At 41.2% G+C, this 24,324-nt stretch overlaps 1 protein-coding gene and 1 long non-coding RNA gene across 13 annotated transcripts; one reads left to right on the top strand and one right to left on the bottom strand.

Annotated features, from left to right (window-relative positions):
• Positions 1–755: 755 nt before the first annotated feature.
• On the bottom strand, positions 756–6,713 carry LOC130177974 (interferon-induced protein 44-like). 4 transcript variants are annotated; one of them, XM_056390011.1, is made up of 7 exons: positions 6,556–6,704; positions 5,828–5,861; positions 5,125–5,326; positions 4,425–4,583; positions 1,828–1,996; positions 1,561–1,661; positions 756–1,490 (listed from the first exon to the last, which is right to left on the bottom strand). In XM_056390011.1, exons 1-7 carry the CDS (start codon positions 6,590–6,592, stop codon positions 1,308–1,310), a joined length of 885 nt encoding a protein of 294 aa, XP_056245986.1. In that variant the 5' UTR covers positions 6,593–6,704; the 3' UTR covers positions 756–1,307. The 4 variants fall into 4 exon arrangements, with proteins under 4 accessions (XP_056245986.1, XP_056245987.1, XP_056245990.1 ...); XM_056390012.1 differs by lacking the exons at positions 4,425–4,583; positions 5,125–5,326 and having other exon boundaries at positions 6,556–6,713; XM_056390015.1 differs by lacking the exons at positions 5,125–5,326; positions 5,828–5,861; positions 6,556–6,704 and adding an exon at positions 4,804–4,941.
• Positions 6,714–8,676: 1,963 nt separating this feature from the next.
• Positions 8,677–22,893, top strand: LOC130177056 (uncharacterized). Of its 9 annotated transcripts, none has more exons than XR_008828963.1 (13): positions 8,677–10,178; positions 10,445–10,535; positions 10,814–11,563; positions 13,767–13,898; positions 14,484–14,718; positions 15,221–15,302; positions 17,075–17,178; positions 17,700–17,730; positions 20,394–20,863; positions 20,964–21,117; positions 21,200–21,439; positions 21,526–21,869; positions 22,062–22,893. It is a non-coding gene; the product is annotated as an uncharacterized LOC130177056 (long non-coding RNA). The 9 variants fall into 9 exon arrangements; XR_008828962.1 differs by having other exon boundaries at positions 8,677–10,535; positions 10,814–10,899; positions 11,414–11,563; XR_008828959.1 differs by having other exon boundaries at positions 10,445–11,563.
• Positions 22,894–24,324: the final 1,431 nt, after the last annotated feature.

The raw sequence follows: 24,324 nt of genomic DNA, 5'->3' as shown, positions 1-24,324 counted from the left end.
TTCGGTCGACGTGACTCCCCGCTACACACAGGTCCCGGTAACACAGACAATATTCCAACGCCCTCCTACCAGGGCCCTTGCAAAAAACGCCAAGTCTTCCCTACAGATTGTTTTCAAGAAGCGAGTTACCACCCTATGCCCTGCAATGGCTCTTGACACATTTTCTAGGAGGCGAATATTTCTAATTTGTCGGATACATAAAGTAACGGCTCTGCCTAATTCTACTGTTCTTTTATGAAAAACAGGCTGCACTCACTAAGGAGATCCCCTTCTCATCGGATCTTAGATCCTGAAGGGTTTTTTTTTTCGATCTCCCTTGACGGCACCACGCTTCAGTTGTCAGTCACCGGGGACCCTTCCGTCCAACACGATCTCCCTGGAGGCACCCACACGGCGTGCTAACCACCCGGGGACTCTTCCTCCGATCGCAATAGCAATCTCAATCCTAGTGCTTATCAACTATACAACAGACAATAGGAACAGTTTCAATACAACTTAATTTTGTCAACGCCAATCTGCAGATTTTCGATAAAACAGGTTTCTGCTTACCGCTGTTCAGTTAGAGGCCTCTCGTTGTCTTCCGTGTTCCACTTGTCTGTATCCTCTGTTAACAAAAATATTTCCTTTTAACAATCGGTCACACAAAGTATCATCCTGCCTTCATCACGTCAGGGTCACCAAATTGTTGAGTCCAGATCCATATATAACCAAACAGGACTCGCGCATTCGTTTGATGAAGTATGCAGGACTACAGATAAAGTTCAACACGTCTAATTTATTAAAAGTATAGTCAAGCATATAAGTTTGAGATTGCTTACAGAGCTCTGGACCACCCTGCTCTCGTCTCGCCTGTCTAAGCAGCATGCAGTACTTTCTTGTTTCAGACATTCATTCTTATACAAACATTCTCTGTGTAACAGGGTCACTCCACCTCTTCTCTCCTCACACCATTCTGACCTGAACCTGTTATCTAAACATGTCATACTTGTACTGTCTACTACTCTTGTCTGTCCCTGTACGTCATTCTGCAATCTCAAACGGCAATCAGGTTCACAATGTTTAATGTTCACATGTCACAATGTTCATAAACAATCATAATCATCAGTTTAAGGCTGACTTGCCTTTTTAATCATACAAAGCATACAGTATTAAACATAACATATCCCTTCAATATATAGACAGATGTAGATGTGAGCAGGTGTTACTTTCCTCACCTGTATGATCTGTTTATCTACAGATTAATAAAGACACAGAATGAACTTCATCATCAAACAGCAGTAACAGCCCTGACACTGAACACCCACACCTCACTGTCCTGCAGGTGAGGTCTGCATGTTGTCGATGAAGTCGTCTCCGAAGTCGATGATGAGTCTCAGAGCGCTCACGATCAGAGAGTCCACTTCGTCATTGATCTGGATTTCTTGGCTGTAGTTCTTCACCGGACAGATGCAGTTCATTGGGATTCCCACTGCTGAGCTGAAGTCAGTCATCTGAAACAACATGTGAAGCTGGAGCTCACAGAGGAAAACATTCAGGTCTCAGTCACTGACGCACACTCACCTTTTTCTTCAGGTGTTTGCTCATGTAGACGTTCTTCAGATCCTTCTCGATCTCAGCACACGCTGCGTCGATGTTGGTCACAATCGCCATCTGAGGAATTGCTGCAGATACAGAAACCCGATCAGAATTTTCAGGAAGACAACAGCTGAACTTTAGTCAGTAACACATGTTCAGTGAGAAAAGGGTTGATGAGTGATGTATCACAGACGGTCACTGTGAGTAAAATCTGTCTCCCAGTCGATCACTAGTGGTCCTCTGCACTCTTACCCAGATCGCTGGCTGTCTCTCTGATGGCCTTCATCTTCTGCAGAACTGAACCCTTGATTTCTGCTGAGTTTGCAGAAAACACACAAACCAGGATGTGAACCCTGTCGTCTGGAGAGGGCGTTGGGTTGTAGCCGGGATCGCGCTCTGACAGTGGAGACAGAGGGTTGAACTAGAAAACAGTGAATAGAAACACCAAGCTGCTTCACTTAAGAACAAAGACACAGAATAAACACGACCCTGCTTCAAGTTTATAGGAGAGCTGTGCACTGTGTTAGTCACTGTGTCACTAACACAAACTGTAGGGATGTGTGCTCAGCTGCATTACATCTTTAAGCAGCAGGACTAAACAGGCAGCAGCTCAGGGGTTAATTCCTTAAACTGATGTTTCAGCACCAGCCTGACGTCTTTACAGCTCAAAGACTAAACCACATCAAAATAAAACTTCCTGTTCACAGGAGAAGTCAGAAGAACAATCACAACAAATCTCTATATCCTTCAGCCCCACAGGGTCTTCTTCTCTGCTCAGGGACTGATCATGTCAGGTGACCACCACAAACACTCACCTTTCACCTGATCCACAGTTATCTGTCATTCGACCCACACACTGACTGCTCCTCTATTTCAGGCTTGAGGGACCACTGTCATGAGATCAGATCTGCCCTGCCCCCCTCCCAGATGTAGGAGTCCCTCCTGAATACCTGGTCCTGACAGAACCCCCTCTCTACAATCACCCCCTCCCTACGACCATCAACATCCTTCAAGGTCTCTAACTAAAGGCCTGCTGTCTTCTGTCTGCCCGTGAAACATGGAGCAGTCCCTCATCGACACCTTGGCATCATTCAGTCCTCTTATAATCTTGTGATCTCACCTCAGCAGGCAGGTGGTGGATGTGGGTGGGTCGTGAGCTGATGCCGTTCACCTGAGCCTTCCATACAATAACAGGTGACCCATGTGCTCACTGGTTCTCTCCCACTGCTCACATCCATTTCTTTTTGTATCATCTATCACTTTTGCACATACACATCCCCAGAGCACAGACACCGCTCACATGTGCTGCTTTCATGACTGCACTTGGTTTCCACACCCCGCTGCTTGTTTGTCTTAAGTTTTAATAAAGTGCTTGTCTCAGTACACCTTTGTGTGGACTCCCTTCTTGTCTCATTTGATCTGCTCCATGGAGCCACAGCTTTTCCTGAACCTTGGGAAAGCTCATCACCTGGTTCACATCAAGGAGAGGAGGAAGGAGACAAATGTCTGCACCACACCTGTGGACACTGAATATCTGGAAACGCCTCTCAGTCTGACCCTTGGTCCAGCAGTCCTCTGAGCTCTAGTTAAAGGTGTACTCCAGGACACGCTGGACAGGTTTGCCTCTTTGGATGACATGCTGACTGAAGCAGCTGTTTGTCAAGGTTTAGAACTTTCATGTGTCCGAGGTTCGTCCCTGAGGTTCACTGTCAGGACTACTACAATAATGATGGTCCTTTCACGTCTGCAGTGAAATGCTGCACATGTTTTATCAGTCAGTGGTGGCCAGTGTAACTCTTTTATGCTGCAGTCTGCTGGGGCAGCAGCATGTCAGACATGAACACAAGGAGACTGGACAAGCTGGTCAAAAAGGCTGGGTCTGTGCTGCAGGAGTCTGGACTCACTCAGGACTGTTGTGGAGAGACACATGCAATGTAAGATGGAGGCCATCTTGGACAATATCAACCATCCTCTCCACAACATCCTGGCAAGACAGAGAAGCAGCTACAGCTGCAGCAAGCGTCTCATCTCACTGCAGAACAGAGAGGTTCAGGAGATCCTTTGTTCCCACTGCCATCAGGCTGTACAACACCTCAGCCAAAGGAAGTGGACTTATCTATTTATTGTTGTTCATTTGTTATTTACTGTTTTTATTGACATTATTATCAATGATGAGCTAATGGACACATGCATTTCCCCTAAGGGATAAATAAAGTATCTATCTATCTATCTATCTATCTATCTATCTATCTATCTATCTATCTCTCTCTCTCTCTCTCTCTCTCTCTCTCTCTCTCTCTCTCTCTCTCCCTCTCTCTCTCTCTCTCTCTCTGTTGGAGAGGAACTAGGACAGTGGCAACTTCAAGCTGCTCAGCGCTAAGCTAGCTCTGGATGTGCGGACATGCTGGTTGGAGGGGGTGGAGCATTCATTTGTGGTTTGGACTAACCATAAGAATCTAGAATACATCCACAACTGCCAAGAGCCCGAACCTCCTGACACCCAGGCTTCTGGAACATCAAGGAGTTCCTACTGCCGCCACATCATGGACCACTCCCACTTGCCCCCCAGTAACCTCTGTTCTCCTGCTACTCCCCATCACACGATCTGCCTTCCTGTTCCCATTTCATCAGGACTACACTCTCATCCGCCTCTTCCAGTGTTTCAGCCTCAGCTCTTCAGCCATCTGTTTTCTGCTGGTTAGAAAATTAAATGTTTCTTGAATCTTGAATAGATTCACCTGCAGCTAAAAAGTATTGTGAATACTATTCCACTGCATCCCTCCAAAAATATCTGATGCAACATGGATAAGAAATGTGGAGAGTTTTCATTGATAAATTGACAGTTGTACCTTGTAACCTTCCCTCACTCCTCCCTTCATGGCCAGTTTGATGTCTTCAGCACGAACTCCAGAGTCTGACCCCTCTTCCAGCCCCATCACGTCATTGAAGACAAAAGGGTAAAATGTCTTTGGGTTTCCTTTTCCTTTTCTGATTTTAAAAGTTTCATACTGTAACACACACACACACACACACACACACACACACACACACACTGTTATGGTTTGCTATAGCAGACACTTTTTGTTAGTTTTGTTTTGGGAGTTTTTGCACTTCCTGTTTTATTTTGTATTGGTTTCCTTGTGTGTCTGTGTGTTGCTTCCTGTCTTGGTCCTGTGTCTGTGGTGATTGTCTGCCCCGCCCTAATGTGTTTCACCTGTGTTCAATCACCCTTGCCTCCCTTGTCTATATAGTCCTTGTGCTTCCCTTTGTCTGTGTCGGTTCGTCTGTTGATTTCTGGGTTTGTCTTCATCGGTTCACGTCTCCTGTTCATCTCTGGGTTTGTCCTTGTTTTGTTCATGTCTGTGGTTAATAAACCTGTCTGTCACAAAACCAACATTAAACCAGTGTTAACATTGTGGCTGATCACTGTGTGAACACATGAACTTCTAAGTGAAGGGAAAGATTAATCCATCTGCTGCTGTACGCACCACTTCATTAGTGTTCATTTGTCCTCCTGAGCTGATTGACACAAATCTAAAGTTTTCTTACTCTTCTGGTGAAACTGGTGTTAGAGGTGGTTGCACTGGCCAAAGTCGGAATAGTCATCCTGCCCCGAAGGACATTGCTGACGGAGTTAATGAAGCTTGACTTTCCAGCTCCGACAGGTCCGTACAGAAGAACTCTGAGATGGGAGACATTCCCATTTTCAGGCTTGTACTCCTGCACATACTGAAGGTCCCTCTGTTTGTCTCTGTTAATAATACATGTAACTTTAGATTGAAATACAAACATTTATCATTATTCAAACATCAATAAATCAACAAACGAAAAGAAATATTGGACCCACTGGTTTGGTTTGATTCAGTGATAAAACTGAAAAATCCTAACACATCTGTACGACCTGTACTGCTTGCACTACCGTATACTACCCTATACCCTACTACCCTGCACTTCCTCCTGGAGCTGGACACACACACACACACACACACACACACACACACACACACACAACACACACACACACACTGCAACAACTTAGTGACAATTGTCCCCAGTGGTCACTTGCCGTACTGTAAAACAAAAAAACCCTGTGGTTCATCACTTTCCCCATTGACCTCCATTACAAAAGAAACGTCTGTTAAAGAGACTGAGCATGTGCAGTCGCAGAGCTTTTATCATTTTTATCTCATGAGTCCAGTGTCCAGTTCCTATAACACACCTGTGGTCACCACACATGGTTCAGTAAACTCACCCCCAGAATATTGCCCTCCATGGCTGATCCAGAGCTGAAAAGAAAATGAGTGATTAATGGTCTTACAAGAAGAACATTTAGTAAACCTGTCAACATGGTGTGCAACACAAATTTAATGTTGATGATTCGATGAGCTTGTTTTAATGTCAATTTATTTAATCCACACTGAATGAATTTTCACTTTCAGTTTGTGTTGCGTTTGTTCAAAAGAAATTCATGATTCCCGGATGGTCTCATCAAGAGTTTGTGAAGCAACATTTGCTCTGAGACGTAATTAAGAAGACGGTGAGTCTTTCCCTCAGTCAGTCAGATTGTTCTCATTAGTTACAAACTGAATTAATTCAAACACTGACGCCTCACCCAGAATATGACTGTTGTTTTCTGTCATAGACACATTTTTAATCATCAGTAGTTACTTCACAATAAAAGATCTCTGTGTTTACCAGCTTTAAGCTTTAATTGTGAAGCAGCAATGACTTCACACGGCTTCGTATACAGGAAGGGTGTGGCATGTATAGATAAAAGCATGTTAGACGCAGTAACCCAGAAAACTGTTAAACTGTTTAATGTGGTGGCGAATAGTTTGCACATCATTCTTATTGTATATCAAAAAAATATTTTCAAATACTCAATTATAAAGAGCTTCAGTGAAACAACATAAACTCTCAGTGTATCAGTCACAACAAAATGTTACTTAATCATCTGAATAGAAACTGAATAGTCCTTACTCAGTTTGTTTAGCTTGTCCACCAGACGACCCTCCATCCTCTTCCTGTAGAAGTTCTGCAGCGATACAGAGAAAAGTGAAGTCAGGTTTTATATAAATGTCCCTCATCCTCTTTTACAGACCATGTGACTTAAACACACACACACACACAAAAACACACACACACAAAGTGAAAGTGAAAGTGAAAGTCACACTGATGTTTTACAGATTGCTGGCCGTTTCCTGTAAGTCACATGATAACAGAGGGAGGGACCTTCATATAAAAACTTGTTTGTCTCCAGTTTGCTTCAGAGCTGAGAGGACGACGACAGAGCAACAAGCAGGGGAGGATTCCTCTCCTCACGTTAGTAACCTGTGCTGACTGTGAGGACTACAGACTGTGTGTGGCAGTGACTGAAGAATGTATGTTTCTGTCTGTCTTCATCAGAGTCCAAAGTTCCTTCCAAAGCTGTTCTGTAAACAGTCCAAACAGTTCTTTTCTCCTTTTGTCTTGTGTTAGGATGACAGGACCCAAATGCAGTTCACAAATTTATTGAGTAATGCAAACACCAAAGACTTACTGAACTGGTGAAACAAAAGCACACAAGGAGATTCCCGGCAAACTCGACAGAACTTGTCAAACAGAACTGACAAAGACAGAGGGGAAGACAAGGGGCTGAGGAAAGGAGCTGGGGGTCACATAGGCAGCAGGGGCAAATGGGCCGGACAGACACACTGCTGCTCAGGAGGACGGACAAACAGACGGAGCCATTCTGAAGGATGTCAGCAAGGATGAAGTAGGGATCATCGATGAATTAGGAAACGGAGCAGGAAATAAATGAGAGGAAAGAATATGTTTTCCCTCCTGAGTAAATCTGTATTGGTTGATATCAGTAACTGTAGTTACAAAATTTTTGACAATGTAATTCTTCTGTATAGTTACTAAGTGTGTCTCCATCCACCTCTTTGTTCTTTTTGGACAAAAACAAGATCTTTAAAAACTGCTACGACGTACTGGGTCACACATACAAGGGATTTCACATTGATTTGAATCTGAACTGTATATGGTTTGAAGTCTCTGTCAGAGTCACAGGATGTTACACTGGGTTCTGTCTGAGTTCACTGTTGATCAGGCTGATGCTGTGTGGAAACAAACTGTTTCATCATGTCTGGTTGTGTCGGTTGGTGTTCAGTATCTGCAGCGCCTCCCAGTGGACAGTGGTGGAACAGTTCATGTCCAGGGTGTGATGGTCTGCACTGATGTTTACTCCCTGTCACACATGTAAATAATAAATACAAAGGCAGAGCATGTTTATCATCTGAACACCTTTAAGCAACAGGATTCACAGTGATTTACATAAAGTAACATAACAAGGCTTTAAAGATTAACATCATATTTTCTGATATGACCATAAACTTATAAATGTACTTAAATAAGAAAATAAGGTCTTTACTCACAAACACTGTAAAAAAAAAAAAAAAAAAAAAATTGTAAAAAAACGGTCAAATGACAGCAGCAGCAAGTTTCTGCAGAGAAACTTTTTCCTAATAATAAAAATAAGTGTCAATCAATGAAATATTAACACATGCTTAATATTGTAAAGTAAACCTTTTGTTTTGGAAGACAAAGTAAAAAATACTGTGTAAAACAGATTAAATCATCTCAAACTTAAACAGTATTTGTGTTAACATTGAATCATTAAGTGTAAAGTAATGTTAAAACCTGTAGAAGCAAAATCTAAATACAATATTTACTGATTCAGATTCGGATCAATTTTCTTACATTTCTCATAAAATATAATAAACTGAAGAAATGCAAATTAAACAGTTAAGTCTCTGTATGTCGTCTTTCAACTAAAGTGGGGTTGGAAACTTAATTACAAATAACATACGCAGCACTATTGACTTTATAACACTTTTATTTAATATATTCAGATGTAAATTTACAATATCAACCAATTATTCACAAATAGTTCTTCAGAGCCCCGGGATGATCTGAAGAACTAAAACTGGCATTTCTCCATTGGTCTATCTGCCTGTTAAGGTTCCTATAATGAGGAGGTGATGATGTCACCTCTGAAAGAGGGGGGCTGTGGAGCTGGGGGGGGGGGGGGGGGGGGGGGGGGGGGGGGGGGGGGGGGGGGGGGGTCTGTTGTTTTTTAGCTTCAGTTTGATCTTGTTTTCCACAGTATTCTCCATATAGTTCTGACAACATATGTGGACAAACATTATACTATCTTTTATGTCAGAATCCAACTATACAGTGTATTAATAAGTCAAATCACAACATCCCACAAAGATCAATGACTCTTTACCAGAAGTGACGGAGCAGATGAAGAAAAATCCACCTTCAAACTGCCAGTAATCAGCTGGATCCTTGGATCATCTGGGGGGAAGAAATAACAGGAGACACTAAGATTCACTGTCAAGTCCTTAAAAAGTATGATTTAATTATTTTTTGTTTAACATTACTTTAATAAAGCTTAAACAAATGTTATTTAAATGATCTGTACCGACAAAGAATGCTCTGACCTTCTGTGGCTGCTTTCTAATGTTCCACCGGACTAAACATCAAACACCTGAAGCTCATCTTCAGACTCGCTGTGCAGACACCTGTGTAGGAGACACTGACAATGTGCCCTGAAAATAATGGAGAAATATTCTGCCATTTACTGAAGACCAGTAAAAAAAGTCAACAGACCAATGGTGTAACTTCATGACTCACGTTTGGAAGAGTGCTACCTGCAAGGCTGAAGGAAGGCCTGAAGTTGTTGATACTAAAAACCCCACAATGCATCACTGCATCTCGCCCGGCAGTTGTTGATCTCAGCAGACTGGAAAGAGACAGAGTAGGTCATGTTTATCAAATTACTTTATTGTACTTATTTCATAACTACGGAACACCAAGTTAGAGATGAAGATAGCACCTATGATCAGAGCAGTATGTTACTTATTAGGATTAAAAAAGGCAAATAGTATGATGAAATGTATATATTATGTACTGTATAGAAGCACAGAGAACTTAACATAAACTTGGATTCATTCATTATTCATTATTATTATTAGTAATCAAAGAGACAGAAATATTCAGAACTGATGCCAACACAAAACTACTGCTACATAAAGACACTCTCTATGGCTTTCAAGTTTCTATTGTTTTCTATTATCTTATAACTCATTTACTCATATCTCATATCTTACTCATATCAACAAAGATAGGCTAAATAACAAACACCTCTGTATAAACAGTATAATCTTCATAAAGGACTGTTGTTTTAGACTGTATCAGTTTTAGCTAGATGTTCCTAATAAATTGTCAGCTGAGTGTACATTAATAATTATCAGCTGTGTGCACAGGCTGCAAAGAGCCTGACTGGAATGAACTGATTGCTTTTGGTGCTGTTTTCACCTGGGAACTGATACTGGCTCCCTGGCAGCCTAAAGATGTTGTTTAATACTTTTATCATATATTATTATTATCATCCCCATATAAGATGTTTTACCCTCCTCTTCCCCTTTTAAAAATGTGCCGCAGTAACACGTTTACTCAGAGTACATCACCTTTCATCACCAGCAGTGAGGGACCGTTTACGTGCTGACGTCACTGTAGCGTCTCCTCGCCAGTCTCTGGAGTTTCTGTTACCGGTAGAGTTAATGTTGTTGTTTTCTTCATTACAGTGACTAACTACCTGCTGTACATTTAAATTGAGCAGTTCTGCTCCAGCACCCACAGCTCTCTGCTGCTTATAGCGAGTTTCACTGATTCAGCATTTGTTTACATGCTGTTTAGAACTGATTGTTACTTTAGCTTAGCAGTTAGCTCTGGCTTCTCTCTCTCTCTTGCTCAGTGTGTGTGTCTCGGACCAACAAATTAACTTGTACATAAGAGTGTTGTGTTTTTGTCGCTTCAGAATATCTGATGTTTATTACAACTTCAGCGATGTCTGCTGTCATGCTGTGGACACACAGCTCCGCTAGCTAACCGGAGCTACAAACAATAAGGTGAGTTATTACTGCAGACACCCAGCAGCAGCTCTCCCACTCAACACGGTTTTTCAAATTTGATTCTTTATGTGTTTATGGTCTGAATCTCTGGTTTGAAGTGTTCTTCAATACAATATGATGTTCATTTTCTTTTAATTATGGTCCTATTTAAAGGAAAATAGACATTAAAGCAGAGTGGCTTTAGGGCGTGGCTACCGCTACCGCTACCTGCCTGTTGATCCGGATATGACGTCAGAGCGATGTGTCGGACATTTGACTTGTCACTGTGTTTTCAGTTCATCAAAGTTAGCTCCAACATGCTGTTTGCCTGAAAATGTTTGTTCTCAAAGACTCAGATGAGTCGGCCGTTCAGTTTTTCCCGGTAAGTTCATTTTGTTTTAAGCCTGTTTCTTCGCTAGCCAAAATTAGCATCCCTGTTAATATCACGGTTCAGGTGAAGATGCACCTTGCTAACCAAGCTAGCCAGCTAGTGTTAGCGTTAGTTGATAACCTGTGTCAACCTAGGTTAGCCAGGTGGAGGTGTTCAGTCAAAGCCCAATAAAAAGGTGAATTTAATCAACGTTAATCTAATGACGTTTGGTTTGTGTTTCTCCACGTGACCCAGTTTAAGTGATCTGTGTTAGTGTAATGCGCAGCGTTAATGTCAGTTAATACATTGTACATCAAGATGTCTTGATCAAGTTAAGATAACGTGACATATGCTAAATGTGTAGACAAATATTTGTCATATAGAAGATTGTTCATTTAATACTCAAACCAGTCCTCAACTGAAGTAGACATTCATGCACCTATCCTGACAGCTGATCGATATTTGTGATCAACTGTGATCCACCACATTTTGACTCAAGTGTTTGTCTTTTATTGTCATTTGAAAGGTTTCCACACTGTGAAAACTGAGTGATCTGTGCCAACAGAAGGAGGAGCTCATGTACAGAGCAGCCCATTAGTTTCCATTCATCTGGCTGTGGAGAAGGGAGACTGCATGGACATCCTTAGTTCTCTTATGTGCTGTGATGATGATGAAGGTAGAAAACCTCCCAGTTCATCTTCCTCTGATGAAATGACAGACTAACTGCTGATGAGTTTCTTTATTATTCTGTCTTCAGTATTCACAGGTTCAGTTTCTTACCTGCAACTTCATTTCTGCTGTTGTTGACAGGTGATGGTAGCAACACTTTTAAGATCAGGATTTATAAATATTAAACTGTGATTAAGTGATGGATCATCTCTAGCACTGTCACCACCTCCACAGGTGAAAGTATTTACCAGTTAACATCAGCATGTTTTTTGATCCATTGTCAGTGTTGTCAGACAACATTTAAATATTTCTAGTATTTATGTTGTTGATTAAAGCTAACATAGAAACAGCCACACAATGCTGTACGTGTTACTATTGTGAAAATTCATACCAGATGTGTTCTATAAAAACCATCAACAAAGTTAAAGCAAGAGCTTCATAAATAACTTTATTGGACATTATAAACTACATTAATTTAAGCAATTTACAACACTGGAAACGTATAAAAGAATAATAAATGGATTAATTAAATACTGTAGTGTACAATTTACAATCAACTAACTATTTAAAATCAAGAAATAGTTGTGGATGAAGTTAAAGCTGAATTTCACTGTCATATGTAAGTTTGCTTAATAAAAAAGAAGTAGTTGAATCAACAGTGCAACAGAATCTTTCGTAACAAGTATAATCATTATTCATCATGAGTCCTAATGTGTGAGACAGTTAATATTTATTTGCTCCAGTAACAATCTCCCTCTAAATAAGTGATGCTGTTGGAACAGCACACTGATATTAACTATAATGGCTGAGGACTGTGAAATATGAACTCTAATGTTTTAAACTATTGACAATGTGTTACAGCTACAGTGGAGTCCAAAGGTCATGTGATTGTATGTCTGACCTGGGGCAGAGAGTGTAATAAGACAGTGAGGGTGTAGGGAACAAGGAAGAGCACAGCTGATCAGACTGAACAATGTTATGGCCACAAGTGTTACATTAAAAAATACTATATTATCATATAAGACACTGTGTCTATGTTTGGGAAGAGAAGACCTTCATGTGTGGACACATTCCAACAGATGTTTTGACTCCTGTCATCAATAATGAAATGAACTAGAGCTGAAAACTAGCCAAATAACACTGAACCAAACTTAACATGAACAAACACAACACACACGTCCGCTGCTCTGCTCTTTAACAGCACGTCCAGACACGACAGTTCACTGTAATTACGGGATCGTTAAGTGACCGTGACTTACCGACATTGACAACCCGCTGTCTCTGTTAACACTAAGTTCGGTAACGTCCCCTTTGCTTTGCAGAAATCATTTTAAAACGCGTTATAACATGTTTTCCCTCGGTCTATGGTTTTAATACAAGTGGTTACACCACACAGTTAGCTTAGACACAGTAACTTCAGCTAATATTACAAGGTTTCTCCTCATATATGTGATATTTACCAAATGTGGACATGTATGCAACTAGTTACTAATATTATTTTAACACTAAGATATAAAGTCTACCTTGAATTATGAATGCTAACTTTGTTAGCAGCGACTTCGTACTGTGTATCCAGGAGCCTGCTGCGGTCAGGTAGCCGGTGTAGGCGGCCGTGCAGAGCAAAGACTTTCTACAGCTGTTCTTGTTATTACAGCCTGTTGCTGCACAAAGCTCAGGCACGTTAACACTAACTGATGGATTACTTGTCCCTGTCGGAGGAGAGAGGAGGAGCCTCCAACTCCACGGCTCCTCCTATTGGTGCAGCAACGATCCTGTCAGTCCTCACCACAGCTGCTGCAGTTTCAGCATCAGAGGAAGAGAGTTTAAGAGCCCAGCCCGCACATCATTAGTGGCGGCTGACATGATAGGCAGCTCATCTCTGTACCTCCTTTGTGAACATTTGTGATTTGGTTTAAGATGCTGGTAGTGATTGTTGGGGACTGGGCTAGGTTTAAAATTCTGATTGTGCATCACACCCTTAGAAAAAGACTGTTGGACACATTAGGAACAGGGGTGCTGCTTCTAGTGTTTTTGGGTTGGTTAGAATCGCATAGTTAGGCTCTTTGCTCCTGTTCCCCTACTCCAGTTATCCTCTTGCCTTGTTTGTATTTTTGTTTAATTATTTACCCTCCTGGTTAGGCAATAAATTAAATCAGTAAATTTGATTTACCAATAACACCTGGTTTTATGTTGCTTCCCTTTTCCCCTAGCTGGGTCGTAACATAAAGACTGCCAACATACAGTGACTGGTGAGACAGGCCCATGACATCATATACGGACACTCGAAAAACCAACATGTCTGCAAGGAACTGAAACCTGGTTCTGTGAGCAGTCCACAGTCAGTAAGTGAAATACTCGGTGGGTAAAATTTCCTGGGCTGTTGTATCTTCTTTGCTTGCAGAAATCAACTGCCTGGTACTGGATGTGAGTCCCACAGCGTCGGAGGTTTTACTTTCTCAGCAAAGTGGTTCCACAAAGGGTTTATATCTTGATGCTTCATGTGAACAGTGCAACATCTACTGGCCTTAATGCAAAATGGGCAAATACAAATGATTGTACATCACAAATTGAATGCAAGTATAAGGGAAAGCATGATTGTATTTTATAATCCAAGCATAGATTTATATACTGTCAAAGCAAATCAAAATGTTTTGTATGCATCAGATGTGTCAATATAAGTCAAGTTAAGCTCAATGTCTTTGTTTTAACTAAGTGTCAAAACTGTAAGTTGGTTTGCAATGTGGGCAAAGAACATGTAGCTTTACTTTTAAATGTCAGCTTTGGTGGTTGTGCTGCAAAGGTGCAATATAAGATGTAGCCAGAACTTTAGTTTAAAATGTTCAAATAATGAATTAACACGATCAACGGTGTGTGAAGCAGCCACAGTGATGATGTCATGATCAAGACCTTCATCTGTTGTATTTCAGAGTTATCTACTGAAATGAGCATGTGCATCAGCCAGCCCCGACCTGTCCTGTGTTGTGATACCGCTTTGTATGTTGAAGAACAACTTCCAGCAACTCTTGAAGTTAGCATCACAAACAGAGGAATGGCTGAACCTCCTAAAAGACAATATTCATCTGCATCCCGAAGGACTGCTCCCGACAAGAAACCACGTTCAACAGCGAAGAAAAGCAAAAGAAAAACTTTCCTGTTAGCCTGGTGAGTAGAATCAATGTTAGCTCTTTAGCTAAAAGTATAATCAGTGCAACGACTGACAAACCGTACCGACAAACGTTTCAGGTGGTGATATTGACATTGTGGACAGACGTTTTAGCGGTTACTAGGATTGTGTCCGTTGCTTTCGGCTGACGTAAAGGGGAGCGTGTCTATGTTCCCACAGCCCTAACCCTAACCCTAACCCTAACCCTAATTTTCAAAAGTTTCTGTGAAAAAAAGTTCTAAGAAATGTGGGAACATAGGGCTGTGGGAACATAGGGCTGACCCCGTTGTACAGCTAGTGACATCAGTAACTTTAGGCTCATTTTGTAACTGATGACTGTAACTTGAGATTGTATGGACCCAGTAGACCAAGTGAATACACGTCTATCGGTTCACCATGTTGTAACCACTTTACATTACTGTTAGGAGATCAGCCATGATTGAAAGTGCACTAGGTCTTTACATTTCTCAGGAGATTACAGCATACCTCTGTCTTTATCAGGATCTGAGCCAGTACAGGTGCAATACCGCCTCCACCTGTCTCACTAACGGCAAAGAGTCCAGACACAGTGAGGAGGGTCCAGGTGAGTAACATGCTATCATTCACTTTAAAAGTAAGACTTGTCTATACAGCTGATTAAATCAGACCCACAGTGTATACATGTTCATACTGCTGATTCTTAATTATGGATATACCACTGTCTATATTGGTTATGTATTTGACAGTATATCCATATTTTGTATTACTCAATTTGTTGGTTATGTCGCGGCGTCAAGCAGAGGGTTACACCAATCCAAATTCTCGTTCAATTGCCTGACAACGCCACCCTGGGAATTTCACCCAAAGAATTATTTACCATTACCAGTCAATGGGACACACAGGTTCGTTATACTTCAAGCAAGAGACGTGAGTGCAAGTACTTACAACAAAAAGTATACTTTATTACAAAAATATTCTAAAAGACTATAAAATCCAACCATACAAAACAAGAAAAAAGAGGGAATATGATTCAGGAGCTGAGGCCTACGGGTGTGGGCAGGGGCTCGTGAGAGGAGTGGGGAGTCTACCAAATACAAAATAATATTAAGGTCAAAATAATCAGACACTCAAACACACGTGGCAAGCACACACACAATGTGAAATCACCCAAAATCCCAGGACACGGCACACAGAAGGGAAGGACACCACCACCGGCCTGCAGCAACTGAAAAAGAATAACAAATTACTACAAAAAGAATCACAAAATAAACATACAAAATGAGAAGAGTGGGCAGGTAACTACTAAACTAAAAATGCCCAAAATTAAATAAACATTGTAAAAAAAACACTCTACACTGTATTGCCACAGTCCTATGCACAACCCAATAGCTGTGTAAGGCAGCTGTCAGCCACCCGCAGCCCCAGCAGCAAGCACCGCACAGCAGTAAGAGCGAGAGGGAGAGCGTGGAGTGGCCGACCAACCAAGGCCGAGCCGGGAACTGCGCGAGGATGGAGAGAGCGGAGTGGCCGACCAACCAAGGCCGAGCCGGGAACTGAGTGAGGATGGAGAGGCCCGCAGCAGCAAACACAGCAAAGGAGCAAGCCAGCAAGCAGCTGTGAACACGGAACAGGAGACAAAGCAAGCAAGCAGGAGACGAAACAGCAGCGGCTCAAATCAGCTGGTGGTGACGTCACACCACCGGTGGACTCCGTCAGCTGATGAGATTTCCTAATATTTAAAAAAAAAACTAAATTAGCATTGCTAAGCTAAAATTAAAGAAATTGTGGGAAGCAGCAATAGAAAATGCCTACCTTTTTAGAGTTCACACAGGCATATGGAGAGTGAGGGAGAGACGAGACCCGCACGGCTACCGGCATTCACCTGTAACCACACCAGCGTTTAGCCAGCAGAGACGACAGCAATGGCAGAGAGAGAGAGAGAAACACCTACCAATACAGAAGACGCCAAACAGAACAACAGCACGGCCCACAGTTGCCGCTCTGAGAGGGCAAACAAATCATCCGGTCCGGAAATGACGCAATGAGGTGAAGCGCAAGACAAGGAGAAGGTGACAGGCTGCCGCTTTTATACAAAGCTGGACCAATTATCGGTTACCAGCTGGCATCAATCAAGAGCAGCGCCCTCTATGCTGCTACAGTTATATTGTGTGTGTGAACATTGAATTCTTATCACACCTTGTTGTTTACCCTTAATTTCCTTGTTTACATTTCATAATATTCATACTGTATGTATTTTTGCATATTCATATCTATCTTCATGATTTATTATACTCACACAACAGACCTAACATGTTTGAATATAAAGAACTTGTATGATCTAAACAAATTGTCCTATCACATGTTTGTCTGTATCAGGACCAGAAGTCCAGTCTAATCACCACCAATGATGGACCAGCACCTGCCTTTTCTTCTGTATCTGGCCTCATCAGTCATCAACCACGTTATATCAACACCTTGAGGTATGATCCCTGCACATGACAGATATTGTCTATACTTTTGCACATCCCCTAATCAATACCTTTTGCACATCTTGCCTAGCAGGAGTTTTGTCATTCTAAAACATTTTTGTACATAGTTGTGGTAACGTCTTTATATGTATCTATTTATATATGACTGTTGCAGTATTTCACTTATATTTTATTTCCTATGAATACGTTAATTAGATACTACACCAAGCCAAATATCTTGTAAGTGAAAAGTGCTTTTTATGTGTACACAGCTCTTTCTCCTCCAGTGTCTTTGTGTTGCCTCACCACTAATGTGTTTGTTTGTTATATATATGAATCTCTTCTACAACTTCTTCACATGTATCATTTGTGCAGATTTATTCATTAAGTCTTTTTATTACAGTATATGCTAAATGAGGTTTAAATGGATGATTGATCTTCTATGTTCTGAAGTCTTAGACTGCCTCAAACATTTCATAGTGAAAACTTGAGCTGCTTGACATGTCTTTACTTTTCCTTTTGTGTTTTCATAGGGATGGCAGACTCCACCTCAGGCCAGAAAAGGTAAGTCTGTTAAATGCAGTTTGTATTTTGTGTAATAGCATTTCCGCTCAGATCATAGTTAAACGTTTAAGATGAGTTAAAATGATATTATGTTTATTACATTTAAGTTGTCGTCATATCGAATGCATCAGAAAATAACGTGGCTGTGATTATTAGTTTTTGGCTTGAATATTACACTTAAAATACTTGTTTGGAAACTTGCTGTGTCTGATTTGTTGTTAAGGAACTTATTGTGATGTAGTGATTGAGTAATGAGGAACTACTCAGTAACAAATGTTTATCACTTCACCGACCAAAGCTCTACAAATAGTAAACCACAACCATGTAAATGTAATGTTTAACATAGCCTGCTTTATGCTGAGAGATGTGTATTACTTAGCAGATGTTGTTGACTGTAACTATGTATCCAGGCTCAAATTAGGGTCAAAATGATTTTGAGCTTGTAAAGTGATGTTCACAAAAAGTCCAATGTTTGTAGTTTTAAATCAGCCTTTGTAAACCTGTAAAATAAATCTGCGTGAGAAATTCAAGTTTGCGTATGTGAAACAATTGTGCTTGTCTCGAAGAGATTTGCATTTGTTTAAAGTCTGAATGAAAACTCTACAAATAATCAGTGTTGAGGTTGAACAAAGACTCTGTAAAAGAAGAAATGGATTTGTCAACATCTGTGTCGTGATACAGAGAAGAAAACTGTAAAACTCTGGTCAAAAGTTCCCACAGTGTGACACCGAAGTGACAAGGAAATTTGTACTTGTCAGTGTCACACACTGGGAATGTTGCACACTGGGTTTTACAGTTTTCTGCTTTTTATCTCTGTACAGACGTCCACAAAGCATTTCTTCTTCCCCTGTGTCTTTGTTGAACCTCACCACTGATCATTTCTTCAGTTTTGATTCAGACTTGGAACAAAAAGAAATCTCTTTGCCACAAGCACAATTTTCTTTCACATGCACAAACTTGAACTTCTTTATTTTCCAGGTTTACAAAGTTTGATTTCCAACTACAAATATTGGAATTATTTGTAAACATTACTTTATAGTGTCAAAATGATTTTGAGCCTAATATGAACTGGGGGCTAAGTCGTTCTGGCAAGGCCGCAACTGGGGGTGCGAGCTAGCCCCTGTGTTTTTTTTTTGTTTTTTTCCCCTTTATTGGTGAAAAAAACATGGACAAACGGAACAGAGAGGGGCGGGGCTAGCTTGCTACCATTAGCATTTTTTTCCTCCTTTTATTGGTGAAAAAACAGGGACAAATAAAACAGGGGTGGGGCTAGCTAGCTAGCTAGCATTAGCATTAGCAGCTACCAATAAAAAAAAAACGGTGGGCTAGCTAGCATTTGCCTTAGCACTGATCATCAGGATTAGCTTCTTGTCTACAGTAATGACTGATTACAATGATAATGGAGACAATGTATGTGTACAGTATATAGAGCTGCCCCAGTTTCATTAGCTCTAGCATTAGCAGCTGTCTTGCTGGAATTTTTCATTGAATGAATTTAACAATTTCATTATAAGATTGCAAAATGAAAAGTGGGGGGGCTAACTCACAAGCATTAGCAGCTACTGTTAGCATTAGCCTTTTTTTTTTCCTCATTGGTGGAAAAAACGGACGAACAGAAGGGTGGGGCTAACTTGCTAGCATTAGCAGCTACCAATACATTGCAAAAAAAAATGGTGAGCTAGCTAGCATTAGCATTGATCATCAGGATTAGCTTCTTTTCTAAAATAATGACATTGATTACAATTATAATGCTAACAATGATATACATGGCGGCTATGTGTGTGTGTGTACAGTATATAGCCTTGCGCCCCCCCCCCCCCCCATTTTAATTAGCTCTAGCATTAGCAGCTGGCTTTTTGGCATTGTTCATTGATGAATGGATTTAACAATTTCATAAGAATCCAAAATAACAAGTGGGGGGGATAGCTAGCATCTTTATTGGTGACAAACAGACAAACAGAAGGTGACACAGAACATTTTAACCATGAAGCACGATAGACAAGTGACAAAGTGTATATAAAACGACATTTTGTTTGATTGTATATAATAATGACAATAATAGTTAAAATAATTATAATTGTAAAAAATAATAATCATGAGTATTGATAACAATTATAATAACAATGATATATTGCAATAAATGATAATGATGATAATGGCAGCAATGAACGTGTGCATGTACAGTACATAGAGCTGACCACCATTTTCATTAGCGCTACCATTAGTAGCTAGCTTGCTGGCATTGGTCATTGAATGAATTTAACAATTTCAGTATAAGATGAAGATTCAGAATATCCCAATGAGCAGAACGATTAAGAATCTGTGTACCCGGCCCGGAGGGATACCGGGGCCCCGCCCTGGAGCCAGGCCTGGGGTTGGGGCCCATGGGCGAGCGCCAGGTGGCCGGGCCTTAGCCCATGGGACCCGGCCGGGCCCAGCCCGAACCGGCTACATGGGTTCGTCTCACAGTGGGCCCACCACCTGCAGGAAGAGGGTTAGGGTCTAGTATTCTTTTCCAACAGGGAATTTCTCTAGGATGAGGTGTAATTCAGGCAGAGTTTATGTTCTTACAGCTGCTTTCACACCACTGCTGTGTGTGTACTAAATTCACACAAAAATATAAATATTAACATTTGAAACTTTCTCTGTCACTCTCTCTCCAGGTGACAAAGAAGCTTGTTGGTGCTGCTTCTGAAACAGTTGCCTGGGTTACCAATGTTGGTGTGTTGGCTTTCCAGGATGGCGGCCAGATTGATGACGCCACATCTTGGAGGTGGACCCCCGGAGGTTCCTGTTGGCACATTGAGGCATAGCGGTCCTCACTGGAGGGGAAGCACAGGATGCTCGGCCTGACTGTTGCCAAGGTGATCCAGAGGATCTCCTGGGAGAAGTGGAGGCTCCACTGTTGGAGGAGGACACATGGGGCAGAGGAGACGCTCCTCCTCATCCAGGATCTCCACGTCACCCTGGACGTCTCTTTGCTGGATTGTCTCTGCATCCAGGACATATGGAGACACAGAGGCGCCACCTCAGCTGCATTCAGGACCCAGCAGGTGCAGCTGTACAGAGACAGGTAGACTGACAGAGGGGCGGGGTCAGCCTTCTGGTTTCCACCTTAACCACTTCAGCCCAGGTACATGCGTGTGTCTCATAGCTTGTGATTCAGTATATTGTGTATTATCATTTCATGCAAACATAAAATACATTTTTAATCCACAACCTTTATCCTCAAGCCAGTGCCAAGTACTTCCAAGCTCCTGGCAACACCTGCCAGACAGAGCAGGAGGAAGAGCGAGTTGTCAGAGACCAGGAGAGGCAGCCCAGGTGACAGTTCAAGGCAGCGACGGGGAAGAACACCTCCTGTCCTGGGAAAGAGAGTCTCCAGAGGTGAGATTCACTTCAGATATCACTGTTTCCTCTAATGAATATCAGATTTATATTAACATACTGTGCTCTGATTATCTCTCAGCTGTCTTCTTGGACTGAACTCGGGCACTGCAAACTGGGCCAGTGTTAGCCGCCTTGTGGAGGCCGTTTCCAACCAGCTCTGCGTCTTCACCCGGTGGCCACGTGGTCCAGAGGGACCGTGAGGACTCGCTGGTCATTCATTCTCAAGGATCATGTGGCATCAGAGAGGCAGTGCTGGTCGGCCCCAGGTTGATGGCTCAGACCAACATCCAGCTCTTTGAATTGAATTGAGGACTCAGTGGTAAGAGTTTGTCATAAAGCTGTTGGTGTGTTGTAATCTGTTCTGTGATTTATATTTTAAAGTCTGTGTTTGTCTGTGGGTTCCAGGTGCTGGCCAGACTCTCCCTTCAGCAAAGGGTCTGTCCTTGGTCCAGGTGGGACAAGGACAGTCCTTTAACTTCAATGTCCTGGAGGAGCAGCCTGGGCCCTCCAGCAGGGGTCTGCCTCCTCCTCCTCCTCCTCCAGATGATGAACAGCCTGGCCCCTCATCAAGTGCTGTTGGTCCTCCCCTCGCTCCAGCACCACTCCCCTCTTCTGTTCCTCCACCTCCTCTTCCTGGACTACCTGTACCCAGGACCAGAGCCTACAGGAAGAGGAAGGTGACCTGAAGCTGCTGTGGCAGAGCGGGGGCCGCTGCCTGGAAGTTTATATATTCAGAGATGACAAAGACGGTAACTGAATCATTATTAACTCTTTTCTTTTCTTTCAATGATATTCTTAAATTGCATTCAGGATGGTGCAGTGCAAAGACTGGACACTGACTGTTTCCCTGGTAAAATGTTGTAAATAGTTTCCATTGGGCACAATGCTGTTACTGTATGTGAGGATTCATTTGTAATGTGTGCTTTCTTTTATTCTTGCAGCTCACTGCATGTGCTGTGGTGCAGTGGATGGATGGGCATCGGTTGAGAAAACAATATATCATTAAGTGCGGCTCGATCGGGAATGGTGTGCTCTGACTTTTCGTAGCGATTCGAGTAACCATGGTGACGTAAATGACGTAAGCGACGTAAAAATTCCCATACAGAATGAATGGGGAGACGTTTTCAAAACGACCAACCCAGCCCTCTTTGGAGCTCTACTGCTACGTCACACACACACACACACACACACACACACACACACACACATATATATGTGTGTATATATGTGTATATCTGTGTGTGTATATATATATATATATATATATATACATATATTTTGACAGAAGAGAGAAGTCTCAACATGGTAAGAGGGAATTATTGGCTATTGGCAATTTATACTGCCAAACACAGAAGCACAGACACTTTCAAAATAAGAGTCTAAAAAGGTTAAGAGGTAAGGTAAGTCATAAAAGTTTGATCTTAGAAGTGATTGTCTATATGGGGATGTAGTGGTAAAGCTCTAGCACAGTCACCACCTTCACAGGTGAAAGTATCGACCAGTTTAACATCAAACGGTGTTCAGTAGGAAACAGATGGAACTGACCCACCAGAACTGCAACCTGGAGCAGAACCAGACTCTTCATAGATGTGATGCTGTGACCTCAGAGACGGATGTGTGACCTCACACACTCTTTAGTGTGAACTGAACATTGACAGTTCAGATGGTGAAGCAGGTGTCAGTGTAGTACAGCTCATGTTCATTAGTTTTATTCACAACTTCATTGTTGTCATTGAAAAGGTGTTTAATAAATAAACCGGTGATTAAATTGTACTGAGTGTTTCTTCATATTTACCATCTGCCTCATGATGAATCTAACAGGTCACTTTGGTGAATTAGTGTTTTCATTGTTATTTAAATTGGTAAGTTCATAAGACAAATTAAAAAAGCACAAACTCTAGTATCTGTCTCTAGATCCTGTGTTGTCTCTGTTGAAGGACGGACACATTTAAACATTTCTATCATGTTTGTTGTTGATTAAAGCAACATAGAAAGTCTTTGATTAATTACAGATTCAGGAAAAACTTCAGTGTTGTGATTTCTATACTGTGCTGCTGCTGCTGTTAAATTACCAGACACGCTCCATAAAAACCATCAACAAAGCAAAGCTTCATAAAAAACTTTATTTCACATTAAAACTGCATTAATTTCAACAATTTACAATCAACTGTAACTGACAAATTAAAACTAGAATCCAGTTGTGAATGAAGGTGCAGGTGAACTTCACTGTCACAAGACAAGTTGCATCATAAAGAGGTGGATAAATCTTATTTAGTAACAAGTATAAATTATAGTAGAGATGTAAAATAATCCTTCATAGCTCAGTGAGGACGGTGCAACAGTCTGAGTTGACTTGTGTGATAAACCATTTTCCTGCTTTCCTCCCAGTGCATGCTGGGATACATTCCAGTACTTCAAACTTTTTTTGTTTGAAGATTGAATGTTTGAAAAGTTTGCTACATTTGCATCCAGAATAAAAAACGTTTGAATGTAGAAGTCACATAAATGTAAAACTAATAAGATTCACCCTGAAATTACAGAGAAGATCTTTAAATATAAAGTTAGTATGGCCATTAACCTTTACAGATAATTACTGTCATTTTACATGGATTTGTATGTAATTTAAGAAAGCAGAAAAAATACTGTATAAATAATACAGTAATTTTTCTTCACAAAAATGGGAAATAAATGTAATTCATTATTATTGGCATAATGCTTAAAAGAGAAGTTTGGCTGTTAATTCACAGATAATTTCTGTCATTTTACAGACTTTTGTTCACAATTTTAAAAAACAGAAAATTACTGTTAGAAAATTAGTTATTTTCCATAAAATTAGTTTGTTTTTTTTGTTTTTTTTTTTACTGTGCAGCCTGAAACAGGTGGCAGTTTATTACAGTTACTACAGAAAGTTCATATCAGGTATTGATAGACCTTAATGAGCCTGACAGTTATTTATTAATCATGAAACTCATCGGTCCATTCTCATCCCAATGAGAACTTTCACTACATTGGATGGATGAATGTCATTTAAAGCTCACTGTCTTTAGGTGGAACTAGAGAAGATAATTAGAACTGAAACAATTAATTACTCAAGTTAACTGATACGGGAAGAAAATAACAGCTGGTTTCCGCCATTTTATAAACATTATTGTCTAGTTGTTTTCTGTCACAGTAAACTGATCTTTTTTTCTGTTGGTCAGACTG

This window comes from Seriola aureovittata, chromosome 11 (assembly GCF_021018895.1).
Source record: "Seriola aureovittata isolate HTS-2021-v1 ecotype China chromosome 11, ASM2101889v1, whole genome shotgun sequence".
NCBI lineage: Eukaryota > Metazoa > Chordata > Actinopteri > Carangiformes > Carangidae > Seriola > Seriola aureovittata.
The sequence above is the reverse complement of the archived record's forward strand: the minus strand, read 5'-3'. Positions and strand labels throughout refer to the sequence as shown.

Bases quoted from the DNA above. Each gene is read 5' to 3' on its own strand.
- LOC130177974 (XM_056390011.1), bottom strand. From the start codon at position 6,592: ATGGAGGGTCGTCTGGTGGACAAGCTAAACAAACTGA. The intron at 5,327-5,827 runs GTGAGTTTACTG...TATTATTAACAG, and splicing joins TGGAGGGCAATATTCTGGGG to AGACAAACAGAGGGACCTTC. The intron at 1,662-1,827 runs GTAAGAGTGCAG...CTGTATCTGCAG, and splicing joins AGAGACAGCCAGCGATCTGG to CAATTCCTCAGATGGCGATT.